Here is a 19639-nt window from a genome sequence, read left to right on the forward strand (position 1 = left end):
AAACAGAAGGGAACAGTGACCCCTGGTGGTTGGTGCTGGCATGAGGCCCACCAAAGGTAACCAAGGGAAAAGGTCTGTGAGGAGGAAGGGCCCGAACGCAGGTTCCATGCTTAGAGTCAGCCCTCAGAGTATACTTCACTTTGTTTTAAGTCTTAGGTCAGTAAGGCACATAAGCGCTGAGTTGTTGGTGGTTTTTTGTTTGTTTGTTTGTTTGTTTGTTTGTTTTCATAATGATACATAAATTAGGGTTTTGAAAATGACATAGGATTTGGAGAGGAGTTCCAGAACCAGCCCCTAAGCAAGATTTTGGTGGAAAAGGAGACTTCTCTTTAGTTCTTCAAAAATGCCGCCACTTCTCCAACCTGAACCATCCTGGTTTCTGTTATTCCCTCCATTAATCTTTCGCCAGGCACCCCCATTCTCTTCTGTCGTGGAAGAACTGTAGCTAACGAAAGCCCATATCTAGCCTATATAATCGTGTAACCTGGACCAGAGAGTGCACCTAAACCCGCCATTTTGTTGATGGTACCTAGAGAGACAGGCAACCTCTTCTAGATCAGGGCCTTTCTCTTTACCCCACTCCACCCCACCCCAAAGGTCAGCTTCCTCTCCCTCATCAGAATATTTGTATCTTAAAAGATGCTTAACCCAAACAAAAGTGCCTCAAATGCTGGAATTCGATGATGGCAATGACTGTGTGGAGAAGATATCTTTTGTGCCTTCCTCAAAGTGACTCCCTATTCATTTGTAAGTTTATGTAAGTTAAGGCATGGAGCCTACTTAAGCTGCTGGGCTGGGAAACGGGAGAATGTTTCTCAACTGAGTGAGCCCTCTGTGGTTGTTCAGAGGCAACCTGAAGGGAAGTGGGAAAATGTGACTTTGTGTTCTTCTCTTTCACCACTGACTTGCCAAGCTGTGTTCTTAATCCGTGAACTGTGCCAGACCTGATCCCAGAGAGAAGGTGAGAGGTACAGTGGTCTAAATTCTGGCTCTGGAAAATGTCATTGTGTCGCGATTTCACAGTCCACCTCTAGCATGGCAGTGGCCAATGGCAAGTCCTTAGCAACCACTTTCTACCTAAGCACCAGTCCTGAATCTCCAAAGGCAATCAGACACCATCAACTGGCCGTGCCATCATTATCTCACATTCAGCAGATCTCAGACTCACTTTTCATCTTGCCACCCACACCAGTTCTCCAACCCAACTTGCCCTTGGTCCCATCAGTCCCTTGGTCATCCAGACATGACAGTTCAGAGTTGTCACTGATCTTCAAGCTCCATCACCTTCTATCTTCCTTCTTTTCCTCAATTCCCACTGCCTGGAGGCTAGGCCACAGTCTTTTACTGTCACTCCATTTCTGGTCTCTCCCATTCACACCACCTAATATAAAACCTATGTTCCAGGAACATGCAGTTTCCTTCAGCAAAAAAGGCTTGTAAAGGAGAGTTATTTCTGTATGATCCCAGACTGCCACCATTCATCACATTTGATCCCTTAAGATATCCTCAGAATACATTAAATAATACTTCAACTAATTTCATCCATAAGACTTTGAGTAACCATTATTAGCTTAATAGTGACTCTGGACTTGAAGAAAAATGATAGGGACACAAGGGCATGTTCCTGGAGTGGAATGTGATAGGCAGAGGGGGTTCATGGAGTTCAAGGACCATCCCCACCCATATTCAGGAGGCCAGCTCCACCTTCAGACCATCAAGAAAGAATGAGTGTTACTCATCCTATTATGAATCTCAGTGTCAATATGGACAGGAGACCAAGCCTCTCTCCCTTACCCGTGATGCAACCATGAAACATGAGTGACAAGAGAAGGGTCTTGGAGTACCCTATGGACCTCCTGTGATAATAACTGAAAAATTTAGATGAGCAATGATGATGACGGTGTGCTAAATGCTTTTCATCTACTGACTCGTTAATTCTTCCTGTCAGCCAAATGTGGTCGGTGCAGTTATTCCTCGTATTTTACAAATGAGGACACTAGGGGTTGGAGAAGTTGACTCATTTCCCAGGAGTCTCATAGCTAGGTCATGGCAGAGCTGGGTTTGGAGCCCACGTTAATGGCCTGGGGAACCCATGTGCTTACTCACTACATAATTTCTTGGCCAAGCCTGGAAAGCAACGTCCTGACAGAGTAAGTGTTGGCCAAATAAAGAAAGGAACATAATATTATTAATACGTTACTGTAACATTAGTATATTATACTAACATATTGATTCTTAATGTTAATATTCCAACCAGTGGCTTTCCTGCTCTAGTGGTTACCTCCCACTAGGTCTAGGTTTCCACATCTGAGCATGAGGAGAGACAGTTCCCACAAGAGCAAGGATGGTTGCTGTGGGTTTTGCGCAGTGCCTCAGAGTTGTGAGATCAATAGTTTAATTGCTGTGAAACATGGGCCTTGGTGATGCTGTATAAATAATTGTAATAACTGTGGCCAGTGACGGAGAGGATGGTTTTCCAATATCTTATTTTAAAATGCATTTCTCTGCAATTAACTCCACAAGCTTCTGGCAGAATGAGTATCCCGTATAGGCACTGTTTTTCTTTTTTCTTCAAGACCCTTCAGCTCTGATACCTCATGCTTTTTCCAGACTCTCCCTCACTGGGATCAAAGTTCACCCATCTGACTCGAGGAGAGTGTCTTTAGGCCCCTCAGCGGAGGGTGGGGGCGGCTTAAAGCAGAGTCTCTGTGGTTTTCCTAGGATGAAGGGTGGTCAAAAGACCCTTTGTGATAATCACAGCCAAACTCCCCCTGGCCCTGGGGCCCCTCAGCTTTCTGCATCTGTGAATTCCAGCGCTGTCTGGTGATGTCATCCCCGGACAGGGACGCCCTTCTCCACTCCAGAATTCTAAGCCCCAGGAAGGCTGTTCCCCACAGTGTCTTTGGGAGCGGATTTTCTGACTGCAAACCATTCACATGCCTCACCCAGGCCTCATGAATTCCTGGGTTCTCATTTGAAATAGTTCCAAGTGTTTCTTTCTCAGAGTAGCTGCTAGAAAGAAAGAAAGAAAGAAAGAAAGAAAGAAAGAAAGAAAGAAAAGGAAAGGAAAGAAAAGAAAAGAAAAGAAAAGAAAAGAAAAGAAAAGAAAAGAAAAGAAAAGAAAAGAAAAGAAAAAAGAAAAGAAAATGTGGACAGTGGCTGCAGGGGAGATGTGTGGGAATAGAGACAGGGCGAAATAAGTAACACTTGGTGATCAGTGAGACAGTACTGAGCAAAGTCCTTTCCTCAGAAAAGATCCAGATAGTTTTTGCTGGACAATAATGAACCCTGTCACTATGGTGCACAACAATACCTACTTTTTTGTCAGTTAAGCAAACGTAAACTCCAGTATAGGGCTCTACTCCCTGGCTTTGTGACCTTGGATTAGATGAGTAACACACAGCCCTACTCTCAAGAAGCACACAGGCAAGTAGAAAGACGGGTACACACACAAGACCCCCTGTTGTGATGTGTCACAAGTGCCCTGATCAAGGCACGCGGGTAAGTGCTTCTAAGGTACCTGCAGGAGATATCAAGTCTATCCTGGGAGACGGTGGGGGAAATTTTTGGAGAGAGTGAAGCTGAGCTGGGTCTTGAGTAAACACCAAATGTATCCCACACTTACTTCTGACCCTTATTTTGTCCATACAAAAAAAAATTCCTAGATAACCCAGGATCTGGGGTTACTTCAAAATTTTGGTATAGATCCCAAGTGAGCAAAATTTGACTCTCTGCCTAGTTCAGGACTTTGTAAGTTTACTGACATTTGAAAGGAACCCTTAGCCATTCAGCCAGAAGCCAGATGGTGTCACTGTGACCAAAGTCCTTCCCGAGGTGGGGGGTGGGGGGGTGCCATGTGGTCTGCAGGGTGAGCGGCTGATGCCCCATCCTTGACTGAGGAATTGTGTTCACCTTCTGGGAAACCAGCACCTTGGTACTTTGCACTAGTAAACATAGGCTGTTCCCAGCCTCACAAAAATACACACAGGTGTCCTTGGATGGTGCCCCTCGAAAGGGCTGATGCCCCAACAGCTTGATGAGGCTGCAGGGAAAGAACCCAGAGCAGAGCTCATCAGAGAGAGCAGATGTCGAGGTGATAAGCACTTGTCTGACGCTCCCTGGGTTATTTATTTGTCAAGGAAATTGCCAAACTGTGCCTAGGGGCTAAGCAGCAGTCCCGTGGCTTCATGCAGACAGCTCTGAACAGTCTGACAAGTGGGAACCAGAGAGGGCTGGCTGCTGCCACCGCCCTTAGCGTTAGAAAAGGCACTGATGGTCCTTGTAAGGGCAGGACATCAAAGAGATGTACGCTTGGGAGAGTCTCTGAGGAGCTGGGGCGCTGGATCTTTTTTCCATTGTGAATAGAACTCATGCATCCTTTTGTTAATTTGCCAAACTTCTATTAAGCAACTCTGGTGTTCACAAAGCTCTTGGGGTCCTTTCTAGAGGTCTGTGCTCTGCTGCATTAGCATCATCTTCATCTGCCTCCTGACGGACCGTGCACAACTCCATGCTGCCGAGACTACTTTCTATGTACTGGACACTTGAGTCAGAGTGCTTCACAATCTGCCTGATGAAGTCCTGGCGGCAGCCTTGAGCTTGGAATTCTGAGCCCAATATTTCAGATGAGGACACTAACTCAATCCTCAAGTTCTGCCTGACGTCACAAACGTTAATAAGAGGCAGAATCAGGAGGCCGGCCCGGCTGGCTACGCAGCCGTGTGCGTAAGCCCGATGCCGCAGACCTGCCCTCAAGGTGCCGACTCTTGTGGCTAAAGCCGACATCCTGGAAGCATGGGAGCAAATCGGGAGAGACTTCCACGTGGGCCGAGGCATGAGGCAGCTTCAGTGGCTGCACGGGCACCTTGGGTGACGTGACACGAGACAATCAGAGCGGGGTGGGTATTAATGAAAGAGCTTTTGGCCGAGTGTCTTGCGCCAGGTTCCGAGGGGCACCTGGGGTGGTTGAAAGGCAGCAGGGAGGAAACCGGAGGAAGAAAGCAGGTGAGGGAAATGGTGTGAACAGGAGTGTGAGTGGACTGATCCCGTTCCTGGAGGGAACCTGCCTGGCAGGAGGGTCAAGGCTGTACTGAGGAGCGAGGGGATGCTGCATCTACACCTGCTTTGCCTGGGCAGTGCCATGAGGAGGAGGATGGACGGGGTGGTCCCTGGAGTGAGCGAGGGGTATGGGGGAGGCCTGGGGCGCAGACCTGGGCTCTGCTCTAGGGTGCCCATGGCAGAATATAGAGGATGGTCTGAAGACGGAAATGGCTGGGTGAGGATGAGAAAAATAACTAGGAGACCCGAAGGGTGGGGGGCTGCCTCCGAGCTGGGAGAAAACTGGACAGAGCCTACAGCCTTCATTCAGCCACCACTTGATTCTTGAGTCTCTACTCTGTGCCAGGCCCTGTGCTGGAAGCTTCTGTCCTCCGAGCCAGGAGCCAGCTGGTGAGGACCCCTGAAGATCCTGGAGGCCCTGCCACAGCTCATGCAAGAGTCCATCCATCTCCGGGCTCCGCTCTACTTCCGTTCTCCCTGGGTGCTCCAGCTGGACAGGGGTTTCTTCTCGTTCTGGCACAGCTGCGTGGAGCACCTGCTGGGTCCCACTCCGGAGGAGCTAGGTTTCCAGCAGGAGAGAATTGCTGACTGCACACCAGCCTCTTGCTGTCATGATGCACCTCTGTGCATTAACCCCTTTGTGACTGCAACCGTTGGGGGAGTGCAGAAGAGAGGGGATGACCTCTTGTTTGGCAGGGGACACATGGAGCTCAGAGACTGTGTGGGAGGACAGGGTGAAGAGTGATTTGTCTCTCATAAAAGAGGCAGGAGGGGAGTGTGGATGAAGAATCAGGAGCACTGATTCTGGGTCCAGGACTCTGTCCCTGACACTATATGCGGCATGGCTTCATCTCTGGGAAACTGGGTGCTTCTCAGCATCCTGCCAGCTCTGACTCTGCCTCCTGCCTGCGATGGGTCCTCAGAGATGCCTCTCCTGTCTGTGAGGCCAGGCTGTGGTACTCCCCTTCCCCTCCTGTGGCTTGCCCAAACCATAGGCATGAAGCTGCTTTCTTCTTTCTCCGTAAAGTCGCTGGCTTTCTGAATCACACCAAAGCGGAGACAGGCTCAGGGTTTCCCGGACAATCCCCCAGCTTCAGGACAGCCGTGTGAAGGTGTGTGCCTCCATGTTGGCAGAATGCCCGTCTGAACATTCTGTCTATGTGCACAGACCCTTCTCCACCCAGTTTCCTATCTTCTGTCCAGCAATGCCTCCTTTCTCATCTGCCTCAGGTGGCCCAGAGTGGAGCCATAGGTCCTCTTCTCTTTCTAGCGCCTAGGCGACCTTGTCGGATGCTGGAGTCCAATCTGTGGGCCACATCTGATCTCTCTACAGCGCACACGATTGCTACTCCCACTGGGGATGAGTGGGAGTCACGGGATCAATTCATTTGAATTGCCTCCATAGTGATCGTGGCTAACTTTTATGGAAACTTAACTGTTACCCCTTTCTCTGTGCTAAGTGTTCTACACGCTTGCGACATGATCAGACTCCCACAATACGAATAACGATACCTGTTTGACATCTGAGGGAAGTGATACTCAAAGTTTGGCAGATTTATCTATGGCCACAGAGTTCCTGAGTGGCAGAGGTGGGGTTCCTGTTGTCTGTTCCTGGGCTTATCCCCATGCTCTTCTGCCTGCAGCCCCATCTCAGGAGCCAGAGGACTCGGGTCTTTTGTAACGTGGATGAGACCACGGTGCACCTGCCGATGTGTGTAAAGCACATGGCGCGGCTCGTGGCAGACGGTGAATCAACTCTCTATTCATCCTGTTTTTCCAGGAGTGGGTGCGGTCTGTCCGGGCTCCTTTGTGGCCAGAGGCATGCGGGAAGTGGCCAACCAGGCTTTGGGGTACAGGCTACTCAAACGAGTGGTGACTCTGGGGTTACACTCTGCATGACCCACCCAAGCTTCAAACCTGTAACTTGCCCCATGCTCTTTGGAAGGGTGAGTCTCTGGAGGGGTGCAGCAGGAGAGGCTGGTTTTAAATATTTTACATTTGAGATGTGCTGGCTTGAGCCTTTTCCTGGCACTTCCTTGATATCCGCCATGCTGACCTTCCTTTGTATTCCCTCTCTCCTAGACTTGTTCTTTGTGTCAGCACCCAAACAGGTCGGGGGAGGGACGGAGGCCACTGTTCCCAATTTTCTCTGTTTGGGGCAATGCAAGGCGACACGTCCTAATGGCAACCTAGAAATCATCATTCAGTTTCATGAGTGTGTGTTGACAGACCCAAAGGGACCCATTTTCCCGACAGCGTTCGGTAACACGGCACGGGATTCACGCACGCACGGGGCCTAATTAATTACTGTTTACACTCCTGCAGTTCCCTTTACATCCTTTTCCTCCTGGCTGGAATCAGGAAATCAAACCAAAGCACCCTCATTGTACTCTCCTGGGGCAGCTGAAGCTGTGTGAACACGGAAGCAGGGTCTAAGCCCACATTCCGAGCCCTGGGAATGGAGGCAGGAGGGTGGCTACAGCAAGAGTCCACTCTGTGGCGAGCCAGGGCACTGCCGGCCCGCTGGGGTCCGGGCTGCACAGCTCCGGCTTCTCTCCCGTTGCTGAATCTCCCAGTGAGAACACCCCTGCCTGTCTGGGTTCCTTGCTCCGTGCTGGAGCTCTGCATGGTGAGGACAACTTGAGGTGTTGATGAGTAGTCGGAGCATTTCCATCCATTCATTTATTCAACCAGAATTTATCGAGCGCCTACTACATGGTGGGGCTCAAGGGTTTGGGATGCGTCCACCAACCACAAAAGATAAAGACCTTTCCTTTTTGGAGTTTACATTCTAGCAAGGGAGACCAACGATAACGCAATAGATGAGGAAGTCCCAGAGTAGGCGAGAAGCTCGCAAGTGCCGTGGGAAAAAGAAAAGTGAATCCGGGAAAGGGGGTGGAAGCTCCAGAGAGGGAGGGGGAGGTTTTAGAGTGAGAGCCCTGGGGGCCCCGGGATGTTAGGAGTCAAGTTCTGTCTGCAGGTGGCCCGGGTTTGGGGCCAGAGGAATATTGACAGTGAGTGCCTGGGTCCCAAGGGAGCTGCCCTTGGCAGAGGGTAGACTTACAGCCCTTGAGTGTGGCTGGAATCTGGAGGTCACGGTGTTCACCGCCCTACAAGCCAGGGAACTCTTCCATGGGCACAGGGAGACGTGGTAGGGGCCCCTTTCCCTGGACAGCTTTACCCCTGCAACCAGCAAGTCACCGTGATGCTTAGACCTGATGTGGGTATCTGTCTTCCTGCAGGCCCCACACACCCTTCCCAGGCCCTCCCCATCCATGCAGGGGCTGAATCATCTGCCTTCCGTCCCTTTGTCGTACACTTATAAAGGGGAAGTTCTCGAGGCTGTGTGGGAGTTGAGATGGGAGACAGAGAGATCATGTGTGTGTTGAAAGGTGGGTGTATGCCCAATGGTTGCAACTGTAGCAATTGAGGCCCAGAATTAGTTTCTCAAGTCATTCATTCATTCATTCATTCATTCGTTCATTCATTCATTCATTCATTCCATCATTCATTCATTCATTCAACAAAGGAATGCTTCCTGTGCCTGATGCTGGCACTCTAGGGCTCCTCAGCCTGTGTGGCAAAATGCCGAGTGACAGTGACCAGGTGACATCACTCAGAGCCTTGGGGGGCCAACTGAATTAACTGTATGAAGAAGATCCAAAAGGCTCGTTATTTTCCTCCTGAGAGACACCGTGGCCCTTCAGTGTCCCAGGAAAGTGGATCCTGGTCACTTATTCCCCACCAAGTGTTCTTCCTGCTGTTTCCGCCTCAGTGGGAGACAGGCAAGGCCAGCACAGAGAGCCAGGACACCTACAAGAGCCAAAGCTGTGTGCTTTAGGCTCTTGAGGGGAGCAGAGCCTGTATCCCTCACCTCTTCCTTGGGCACGCCGCCTGCCCCCTCTGGTTTACAGCCCGCCTGCCCCGACACAGGCTCCATTTTGCAAACTGACTCCTCTATGGGTACTTGTACAGGAGTCCCTTGAGATCCTGGGTACTTTGGAGACTTGCCTGGAAGGGACACGGGCCTAACTCCGGCTCTGGCATTGCCTGAATGTGGGGCGTACCTCTCTATAAGCCCTGCCCCACTAAGTCTGTGAAGGGGGCCTGGCCACGCGGCCACCCACATGACTGGGTTTCCCACTTACCTTCGTGTTTAGGTCCGAGCATCTAGGTGGAAACTCAGTGTCCTGGGGACGTGTGTCCTAGGCTTTCCTCAGCCCCAACCCCACCTCTCTAGTTCCAGTTCCAATTGCAGGCCTGCCAGAGGAGACCCCACCCTCTCCTTCTTGGAGCTGGGCCCAGCCCAGAAATCTGGCAGTATAGACCTTGACCAGGAAGTTTAGGGCAAGTGAGAATGGAAAGAGGGGATCCAGGGGGTGGCCTGCATCTTTAAAGACGAATAGCACTGTTTGCTCATTAGGGAGATTCTTCCAAGCAAGAAGGCAGCCAGAACGGTCTAGTGCAAGCATCTGCCTGCTACTGGGAGACGGTATTTATTGTTCAATCCTTCAATGGATGTAAATAAACAGCCCGGCCCAGATAATGTTCCAATAAACAAACAAGCAGCTGCCAGGAGCTCCCCGGATGGCTGACCTTTGCAGAGGCCACCCTGCTGATGTTTTAATAGCGCTCTGCCTGGCAATGCAGACGCTCACCGTGCCAGGGAGGAAGAGAGGTGGCAGCGGACTGGCAGAAGGGCTGGAGGGAAAGGGGGCCTCGCCTAGGAATATCCCCGGGCTGCAGATGGAGCGGGAAGGGCAGGCTGGGGACGCCTGTGCACCTAGAGGAGGTGTGCCCGTGCATGCTTTCCGGCTGTGTGGGCCTGTCCCTGGTCGGCCACACGGAAGGGATGGTGCAGGGCGTCCTAGACGCTGTGATGGAGGTTCCTGTGTGGTCCCGGCAGGACCGGTGTTCAATCATTTGGTCCTAGCGTGGCCCCACCCATCGTTGCTTCTCTCATCTTTATTGAAGAATATTTGACAAATGAAAATTGTATACATCTAAAGTGTATGACTTGACGTTGTGATATATATACATACATTGTGAAATAGTGGGTACAATTGAGCTAATTACTATATCCATCACCTCACACAGTTGCCCTTTCTTTCTTTGTGTGTATGGTGTGTGAGGAAAACACCTGGCAAATTTCAAGTGTACCCTATGGTCACATTGCTGCATATTAGATCTTTAGAATTTATTCATCCTGTATAACTGAAACTTTGTATTCCTTGACCAACATCTCCCCATTCACCTGCTCCCCAGCCTCTGGCAACCACCCCTCTACTCTCTGCTTCTGAGTTTGACTATTTTAGATTCCACATATAAGTGAGATCGCGAAATATTTCACTTTCTGTATCTGGCTTATCTCACTTAGCATGATGCCCTCCAGGTTTCTCTATGTTGTTACAAATGGCAGGATATGCATGTATGTATGTATATGTATGTATGTATCCATCGTGTGTATGTATGTATGTGTATATTATATATATAATACATACACACTGTATCTATGTGATATATAGATCACATTTTCTTTATTCAGTTGTCAACAGACATTGCCATTACTTGAATGTTTGGCTATTATGAATAACTCACAGTTGTTAAATATTGAAAGTCTTCCCTGTGATTGGTAGCTAGCTGTGCCCCCAGGACCCTGAGCGCCCACACCATCTCAGCCGCCCTTTGCCCCCAACAGTATTGCCTGGTGCAGCTGGGAGCTTCTGAGATCCTGCCCCTGCAAGCATGTCTTCTGACTGCTTGGTTTTCCCTCAGCAGTTCTTAAATGTTTTGACCGTCACCCAGGGTACAGGGGGTTCCTGACATGCAAGAGGTGTGCCCAGAGCGCCTGTTGCCTGAATGTGGGAAGAGGCATGGCTGCATCAAACGAGCTTGCTGAGCGCTAGACTGGACCAGAACCGAGCACCCACGGCTGCATGTTGTAACTTGCTTGGGCTGATGGGGCCCACACAGTTCGTTGGAGCTTACAACTCGTGAGCTCCAGAAAAGCGAAGACAGTTAAGACCATGCATCTTGCTATAAATTGAAGTTCCCAGGAGACACAAGGGCATTGTAGCAGGGGAAGGAAGTGAGCAAGATCTCAACTGAAGCCACCTCCAGAAGGATGGTCAGCAGCCAAATTATTAACAACACTGCTTGGAGAGTGTAGATCAGAACACAGGGGTGACAGTAATCTAGAGGTGTGCCATCCAATATGATAGTCACTGGTCACACGTAGCTATAAAGTACCTGAAATATGGCTGGTCCATTCTAAGGTTTGCTTATAAGTATAAAATATATACACATCAGGTTTTCGAAGATTTAGTACAAGGAAACAAATGTCAATTTTTCACTAACAATTTTTTATACTGTATACATGTGAAAATAATAATATTTGGGGCACATTGAGTCAGATAAAGTAGATTATTAAAACTAATTATAATTCATTAATTAATTTTACCTGTTTCTTTTTTTATGTTTATGTATTTTTGAGAGAGAGAGAGCAGGGAGAGGCAGAGAGAGAGGCAGAAAGAGAATCCCAAGCAGGCTCTGTGCTTGTCAGCACAGAGTCCAATGCAGGGATCAAACCCACGGACTGTGAGATCATGACCTGAACCCAAATCAAGAGTCTGATGCTCAACTGACTGAGCCACCCAGATGCCCCTACCTGTTTCTTTTTTAATGTACCCACTAGTAGAAAATTTAAAATTGCACATGTGACCCACACTTATGACTGGCATTATATTTCTGTGGGGCAGCACTGGTCGGAAGAACGTTCTGTTGGGTCTTTGGTGAGACCTGAAGGGACACCACACCCTACCACAGAGAACACACTTACACACTCAGCCTCCTCAGGACAGTGCTGCGTGAAGACAACCACATTTTCCCCCTCCGACCCCCTTTTTCATATTTTTACTCTTACTTCCCTTGGCCAACATGGATATATCTTTATAAAATCTGTTAGTACCACTAATTGTGCTACTCCAGGTCAATCTTCCTATGGACCTACGAGACTTTGTCTCCTAGGGTGGCTTTTAAATAAATCTGGTATTACCCACTATGTGTTTTATTAGTCAAACTTTCGAGAGTTGGGGGTGCCATGTTGGTAGCCCACATGCTCCCTTGAGCCTCTCTTGGGGCTGGGCTGATAATTCCTGGTTACAGTCTAGTCAGTGGCTAGGTCTCCTGGGAAGAAGGAACAGAGGCCTATGAACACCCTCTGTTGTAGCATTTGCCACTTGGCCTTATTTGTGTGATAGCTGAGCACTTCAGGAGGCCTCCTGGAGGGCAGGACAAAGATACCCCTTTCTTCTCCAAACGCTAGCTCGGAGCCTAGAGCACAGTGGCATTCCATAAAGGCACTTTGGATGATGATGAATGAATGTGGAATGTCACTCTGTCAAGGGACGTGTAGGGTTAGGGTGTGATTTTCTCTTCGGTGTTAGCCTCAAAGAATAACATCTTCTAAACACCCAAATTTACATTAGCAGCGTCTTTACATTTTGTACCTTAAAAAAAAAAAATCTACTTTCTCACTGCTTAGGTGATCCACAAGTATCATCTGCATTGTGTAAAATAATAAATCTTATTTGTCCTGATGTGTACAATAATAAATCCTGTTTGTTCTTAGCTGTCACCTCACAAACTTCAGGTGCTGACTGAACCACAGCCACTGGGCAATGCATCTCCTTTGATCTCAGCTATGTCTTTGTGGCCTGAGGCATCTTTCCAAGGCTGTTCTCGCAGGCATCTGGATTATGTTTCTACCTTATCAGGAGTGAAATGGACGTGATATTCTGTATTCAAGTGAACTTGGCCAGGAGAATGGCTTCTGTTTGTCTGTTTTCCCCTGAAATCCTATTTGAATGCTGCTTGAATGTTGCTGGCCATTGGACTGTCACAGAGGATCTAGAACAGTGAATGATGACACTAAGCTCTCCTTTCTTGGTCCTGCCTCTCACTTTGAGTATTCCTTGGTCTCATTCTGATCAGTCCATGGTCCCATTGGTAGAATGTAGCTTGTTTTTCCCATAGGGAGTTAATCATTTATGTAGTAACTACTTATTTTTTTCCCATCTTTTATAATTACCAAATACCAGTTGTATATATTTAAGATATACAACTTGATATACGGATGTATTGTGAAATACTTGGCACAATCAAGTTAATTAACATATCCATCGCTTCACATAGTTACTGTTTTCTTTTGTGTGTGTGTGTGTGTGTGTGTGTGTGTGTGTGTGTGATCAGAACACTTAAGATCTACCTTCTTAGCAAATTTCAAATATACAATTCAGTGTTATTAACTATAGTCAATTGCTGTATTAGATTTTCAGAACTTATTCATCTTATAACTGAAACATTGTGCCACTTGACCAAGATCTCCCCATCTTCCCCAACCCCCAGTCCCCTGGCAACGGCCATTCCATTCCAGTCTTTGCTTCTATGAGTTTGACTATTTTAAATTCCACATGGAAATGAGATCATGCAGTATTTGTCTTTTTGTGTCTGACATATTTCATATAGCATAATGTTCTCCAGGTTCATCCATCTTACTGCAAATGGCAGGATTTTCTTTCTTTTTTAAGGCTTTACATATATGTACATATACGTGTATATATATATATATATATATATATATATATATATAATATGATAATATATACACATATATATGTTTTGTGTATATATACATATATAGCAAATATATATGTATATGCATATGTATATGTGTATGTGTGTGTATATATGTGTGTGTAGATATAGATGCATATGATCTTTCCTTATCCTTTCATCCATCTATGGATATTTAGATTGTTCTCACATCTTGGCTATTGTAAATAATGCTATATTGAGCATAGGAGTGCAGTTATCTCTTTAAGATACTGATTTTGTTTCCTTTGGATAAATACCCAGGAGTAGGACTGCTTGATCATAAAGTAGTTCTATTTTTAATTTTTGAGGACCCTCATACTGTTTTCCATAGTGACTGCACCAATTTACATTTTTTAAATGTTTATTTATTTATTTTTGAGAGAGAGAGAGAAAGAGAGAATGCAGCAGGGAGGGGCAGAGATAGGGAGAGAGAATCCCAAGCTGGCTCCACACTGTTAGCACAGAGCTGGATTTCATGAACCATGAGATCATGACCTGAACTGAAATCAAGAATCGGATGCTCAACCACTGACTAAACCATCCAGGGCCCCCCCCCCCCAATCTACATTTTCATCAACAGCGAGCAAGAGTATTCTTTCTCCACGCTCTCGCTGACACTCATCAGGAACTACTTGTTAGTACCAGCCATGTCCTGGGTGCTGTGCTGGGTGGGGCTACAATGCTGAGTCTCTGTGCCCATGAGACACACAATCCCAGGCCTTTTGCACATGTGCAGCTCCCCTCCCCAGACTTTGCTGAGGATGCCCCACCTTTCTGTAGTCGCTCTCCATCATTGGCCTTCTTGCTATCCCAAAGGGCTTAGAATCATCTCCCTAGTTTCCTGCTCCCTCCTTGAGACCACTTATACAAAATATTAAATAAAACAAGTCATAACACCAGTGCTTGAAAAGTCCCCCAGTGCCTACTTCTCCATGCAGAAACGGGTCTTTTTCTGTCTCTAAGTCAGTTCTCTCTCCTTGGTCAAACTGCCCAAAGTCCCACAGAGACTCATTATTTTTAAATACCTTTTCATGTGGAACCTTGTCAAAGGCTTTTGGAAAAATCTAAATCGCTAAGAGGCAAGCACTGAGCTAGGAATCAGGAGACCTGAGTTCTAGACCCAACTGTCACTGGTTTTATCACTGAACTTTTGGCAATGCATAAGACAGCTCCAACCTCAGTTTCTTCATCAGTAAAATGTGGATTATTATGCTAGTGGTCAACATCATAAAAATCTTACAACCATCCAGTGAGACAATGTTACTTAAGAATGCTGTGCAAGGTATAAAACACAAATGTAAGGGATCATTATTTGAAAATTCATGACAGCATCTTCTTCACTCATGTGCATGATTCACTCCCAAAAGAACTGTAGTGGATACAGAGATGGTTCGTCCAGCACTCTAAGGGTGCTGTTTGTTTAATACCAACTGCTTTCATTTCTTGAAGGGATGCAGGTTTATATAGCTGAAAGAACCTGGTTCAACATGCACTGGTGTGATATGTAAACACAAGGAGGCACGGACAGAATCAGTCAGACCTTGGTATGGGTCAAGGCCATGCTGTTTGCTAGATGTGTGACCATGAACAACTTACTAAACCTCTCTGTACCTCACCTGTAATTGGGACAGTATCAATGCACAGAGTTCTGTGGTTTAAATGAGAAGCTAATATATGTAGAAAGGCTGGCATGAGCCCTGGCACACACTAGCCACCCAGTTATTAGCAGTTCTTGTTGCTATTGTTTGTGGGAGACCAAGGGAGCCCACAACTGGGTCATCCTACCTCAATTTTATGATTGTCCATCACTCAGCAAATCCTACCACAAACTCCTTTTATCCAAGATCTGTGTGAGATTCTTTCATCAGGGAGATGAACGAATGCTTTCCTTTCTGTTTTCTGAGATAAGTAGTGGACTGGGGAGGTGTATGAGGAGAGGGAGCCCTGCCTTTCCAATTACTGATTTCCCACCCAGGTGGAGTGTGGAAGGGGGTATCATAACCCCATCCTCCCTCCCTGGGGAAGGCTCATGAAAACTTGCCCTAGGTGCTCCCTGGTCCACCCCCTCTGTCCCTGCCCCAGCTCACCTGGCTTCCTCTGATGTCTACCTATATCCAGCCTGTCACCTTGCTCTAAAGAGCAGGGAGTGGGGGACCAATGATAAAGAAGATTGATCAGACACTGAATCCAATTTCCCTTGGGGATTAGACCATGGGCACTGGATGGGACTCATATCTAGCAGCATTCCCTAGGGGAGCCTACTCCTGCCAGCAGCCTGAGGGGGCTGGAGACAAGACAGGGTGCTCAGTATCACTCTTGTCATTCTTGTGCTGCTGCACCAGAGTTGACTCACAGCTGGGGATGAAGCCTGGCTGGGCTGGGGGCCAAGGCCATCGCCACGCGGTCAGACTTGGGTGGTAATCCCAATTGGTTTTGCATGAACTTTCATTTCATTCAGATTAAGGAAAGACCTGGCCAGGATGGACATCTGGTGGTGTGGGGGTGGGTACAGAAGCAGGAGGGCTATTGGAATCTGAGGCATTTTGATTTTCAGAGCTAAAAGTATTTTCTTTAACTCCTTTATCAGTTTTTGGTTTTGTTTTTGTTCTCATGAACTTAATGGGAAATCTGCAAAGAGGAGGTTTAACTTCATTGATTTATTTCTCCATTTTTAAAATAAATATTTGTCAAGCTCAAGTATTTCAGCATCAAAATTAGGAACGACTAGTGAAAACCGCTGGAATTGTGTAGACCAGAGACAGACGCTGACCTCAGCGCCCTGCCTTTATTTGGGTGGCACCCCCCAGGGAATAAACATGAGAGCCATCAAGGAACAAGGTCTCATGTAATCGATGATAGGAAAAGCATGGACTTCAGAGTGGAACTGGATTCTCATTCTGTCTCCAGATTTTAGATCTCAGGCTAATTGTTTCATGTACCTCTGCCTCATTTTCCTCATCTCTTATATTAGTATATCACGTAGGACTTTCGATGTTGCATAAAGCCCTTTTGTTCCTTTAACGATAAGGAAATAACTTGAGTAACTAGAAAGTCCTGACATAGGGCAGGCTTTGGGGTCATTTTGTGCCTCGGGGGTGTCACCAAAGACCAATTTTTTTTCCATCTCTGTACCTTCCCTGGTTTCAACTCCTCTCTTTATTACAAGACGGCTGCCCACAGTTCTGGGAGCTAGCTGTTTCTTTGACCCTTTTGAGGATGAGGAGAAATTCTCTGTTCTCTGATCACAGAACACTGTCTTGCCCTGCTTTGCTCTGAGTGCACATGTTGATTGGCTTGGGCCTGTTTTCTTTCAATCACTGTGTCAACAGAATGAGATTAAACTGATTTGCTTGTGCCCATCAGGGAGCACCCCCAGGAAGCAGGGGGTGGGTCCAATCTTGCCCCAAAGGTGAGAGAGGGTGGAATGGATGCTAGAGGGGCCATGCAAGTCAGGACAAATGACCACTAAGCCCACAGGATTGAGAGGATTACACCAATAAGGAATTATGTGCAAAACCATTTCTCAGTGCCTGATGTGTAGGAAGGGCTTAAAAATAGTGCTTAAGAGGAAAGCAAACAAACAGAGCCTGGAACGAACCTAAAATCAAACACATAAATCACAAAATAACCTAGTGTCACAATTCGGTGAATTCAAAAGAAACGAGAAGCAGCAGACTTTCAGATGAATTGATGTTATCAGTTGACATTACTGTGGTTTTTCCCTTCTGTAATTTGGTTCCTCTGAATAACTTCTCTTCTCCTTGATCTCATGAAAGGTTAAAAGTTAAAAGTAAGAGGACATTATGGGAATATATGGAATATAATTGTTCTTTAGTTTTGTTATTGAAATCTCTAAAATTACATTGTGGGTACCTTACAGAGTCATATACAAATGGTATCTAATCAAGTTTGGTGACCCTGTAGCTACTGCCTCTCCCTGTCTCCCTCCACTGTTCCCCTCCCCTTTTCATGTTCCCTTGGTCCCAACTTAGGTGAGTAAGTAGCATTATTAGGGCTGGGCAGTGATTGTGTTGAATCCATGAGCCCAGACTTTTGACGATTCTGATGCTGGAGACCTGGGCCAGCACCCAGGGTCGGATGAGCATCATGTGGGGTTGGGAAGTCCCTGTCTTTCTAGATTTGTCCTCCACTATGGGGGATGTGGGCAAAAGTCTCTCCTGGTTGTCTCCACATTGTCTAAGCAGTTCTAGGAAGTCCTGTGGATGGCCCAGGGGTAATCTACTATGCTAAGTGTTCTCGGAAGTTTGGAGATGACTCATGCCCAATACGCATTTTCCTGGAATACTCATGTCCCCTTCTTTGGGGACATAAATAGAACCTCTAGGGCCTACATCTACTCTAAAGCTTGAAGCATAAGCCAATGGTTTAATCGCCAGAAGTAGCCCACTCAATGTGAAACTGCTTGGGTTGGCTCCTTGCCTGGTTCCCCTCAACAGTATGGCAATGATAGCTGGGTAGCAGTTTCAAAGAATCAGCCCACATCCTTACACCCAATTTATTTCCTGAGCACAAATGTAGCAAATAATATTGCCTTTCTATTACATGATGGCACTGATCTGTGGCAGTTTCAGTTACCCATTATTCACCCAATCCCCAGCTCCCACTCCCTAATACCAACCCCATCCTCTTCTCCAAAGATGTACAAGCCAGGCCTCAAAGACTTAAGTCTGAGGCAGAGGTAGCCAGAGAGGATAACACTGGAGAGGTAGCCAGAGAGAATAACATGCTTTGTGGAGCCCAGTTTGGTCTCCCTGCCTTCCCTTCTCTTTGCCATTCCCAGCAGGAAGCCCATGGGGGGCTTCTATCACTCAGGCTCCTCAGAGCCTGGCCTCTGGGCACTGTGGAGGCAGAGCTCACTGCCTCTCCCTTAGCTGTTGGGAGGGTCTCTGGACTGTAGCTTGACTTATAGGATCTGAACTCACATCATCTCTCCTTTTCCTCTTCTCCACAGATCCGGGTAGATGGGCCCAGGGGCAGTGCCCTCCAGTATGAGACTGTGCAGGTGGTAGACCCCGGCCCAGTCCTCCGGGATATGGCCTTCTCCAAGGACCACGAGCAACTCTACATCATGTCAGAAAGGCAGGTAAGGCTCTTGGGCTCTGTTAGACATTAGTCTTGCAGCTAAATGCTAGCCTGTGGCTCAGTAGAAACCTACAGGAGGCCAGCTGCAGAGGGGATTTGATTTATTTGGCTCAGTGTGTATCCTTTTGGTTAGCTGCCTGGGGACTGAGGCTGAGTGCACTGAAACGGGATGAAACACTTAAAATATCAAAATATCTGGGAGTCTAGAACAAATCCACTAACTTCAAAGTGATGGTGAGTATAGATTCAGGGCCAGAATTTACTCTCTTTTGAAGAAACATGGTACAGGTACCCAAGTTTTTTGTCTAGATTTCCTTACACAAAGTACAATCTACTACCAAAGTCAGCTTCCTGGACCCTGGAGGTCTATGGTGGGCAAGGATTTGCTGTACAAAAATCTTGGCTGAGGGAGCATCATAGAACAATCAAATGGATGGAGATTCAAAAAACAGGGTCTGTGTGTATGAGGTGAGATGATATAGCTGGTGTTCTGAGCCTTCCTGTGTATACCTATAATTCTAACATGAAGTTCCAGCAAATTCCATGAGGCCAAGCCAGGAAGAACAGAGGGTGCAGACATTACTGTTAACTGACATTGAGTAGCAAGTAGCAAAGCTGGGATTGTTTCTGGAATTCAGCTGAGTACTATGTAAGTTCTTCAAGGGTCCTTGAGCTTATACAAGGACTGATACGTCTGTAGCAGGCAGAAGTATAAATATCACCTTGAAAATTCCATATATTTAAGAGTATATCCTGGAGTGCACAGCCCAGAGTGTTCCACCCCTCAAGACACACCCACCTCAAGAGTGGATTAGCACTGCCA

General features: G+C 47.1%; 1 protein-coding gene across 1 annotated transcript in view; it reads left to right on the top strand.

Annotated features, from left to right (window-relative positions):
• PLXNA4 (plexin A4) overlaps positions 1-19639 on the top strand; it is a 440680-nt gene that overhangs the window by 260032 nt on the left and 161009 nt on the right. Inside the window, exon 4 of the mRNA XM_040471931.1 lies at positions 18686-18817. Within this exon, the coding sequence (XP_040327865.1) occupies positions 18686-18817 (132 nt within the window). The remainder of the gene's footprint in view (positions 1-18685; positions 18818-19639) is intronic.

This window comes from Herpailurus yagouaroundi, unplaced genomic scaffold (genome assembly GCF_014898765.1).
Source record: "Herpailurus yagouaroundi ecotype Mexico unplaced genomic scaffold, PumYag 100, whole genome shotgun sequence".
NCBI classification, from domain to species: Eukaryota; Metazoa; Chordata; class Mammalia; order Carnivora; family Felidae; genus Herpailurus; species Herpailurus yagouaroundi.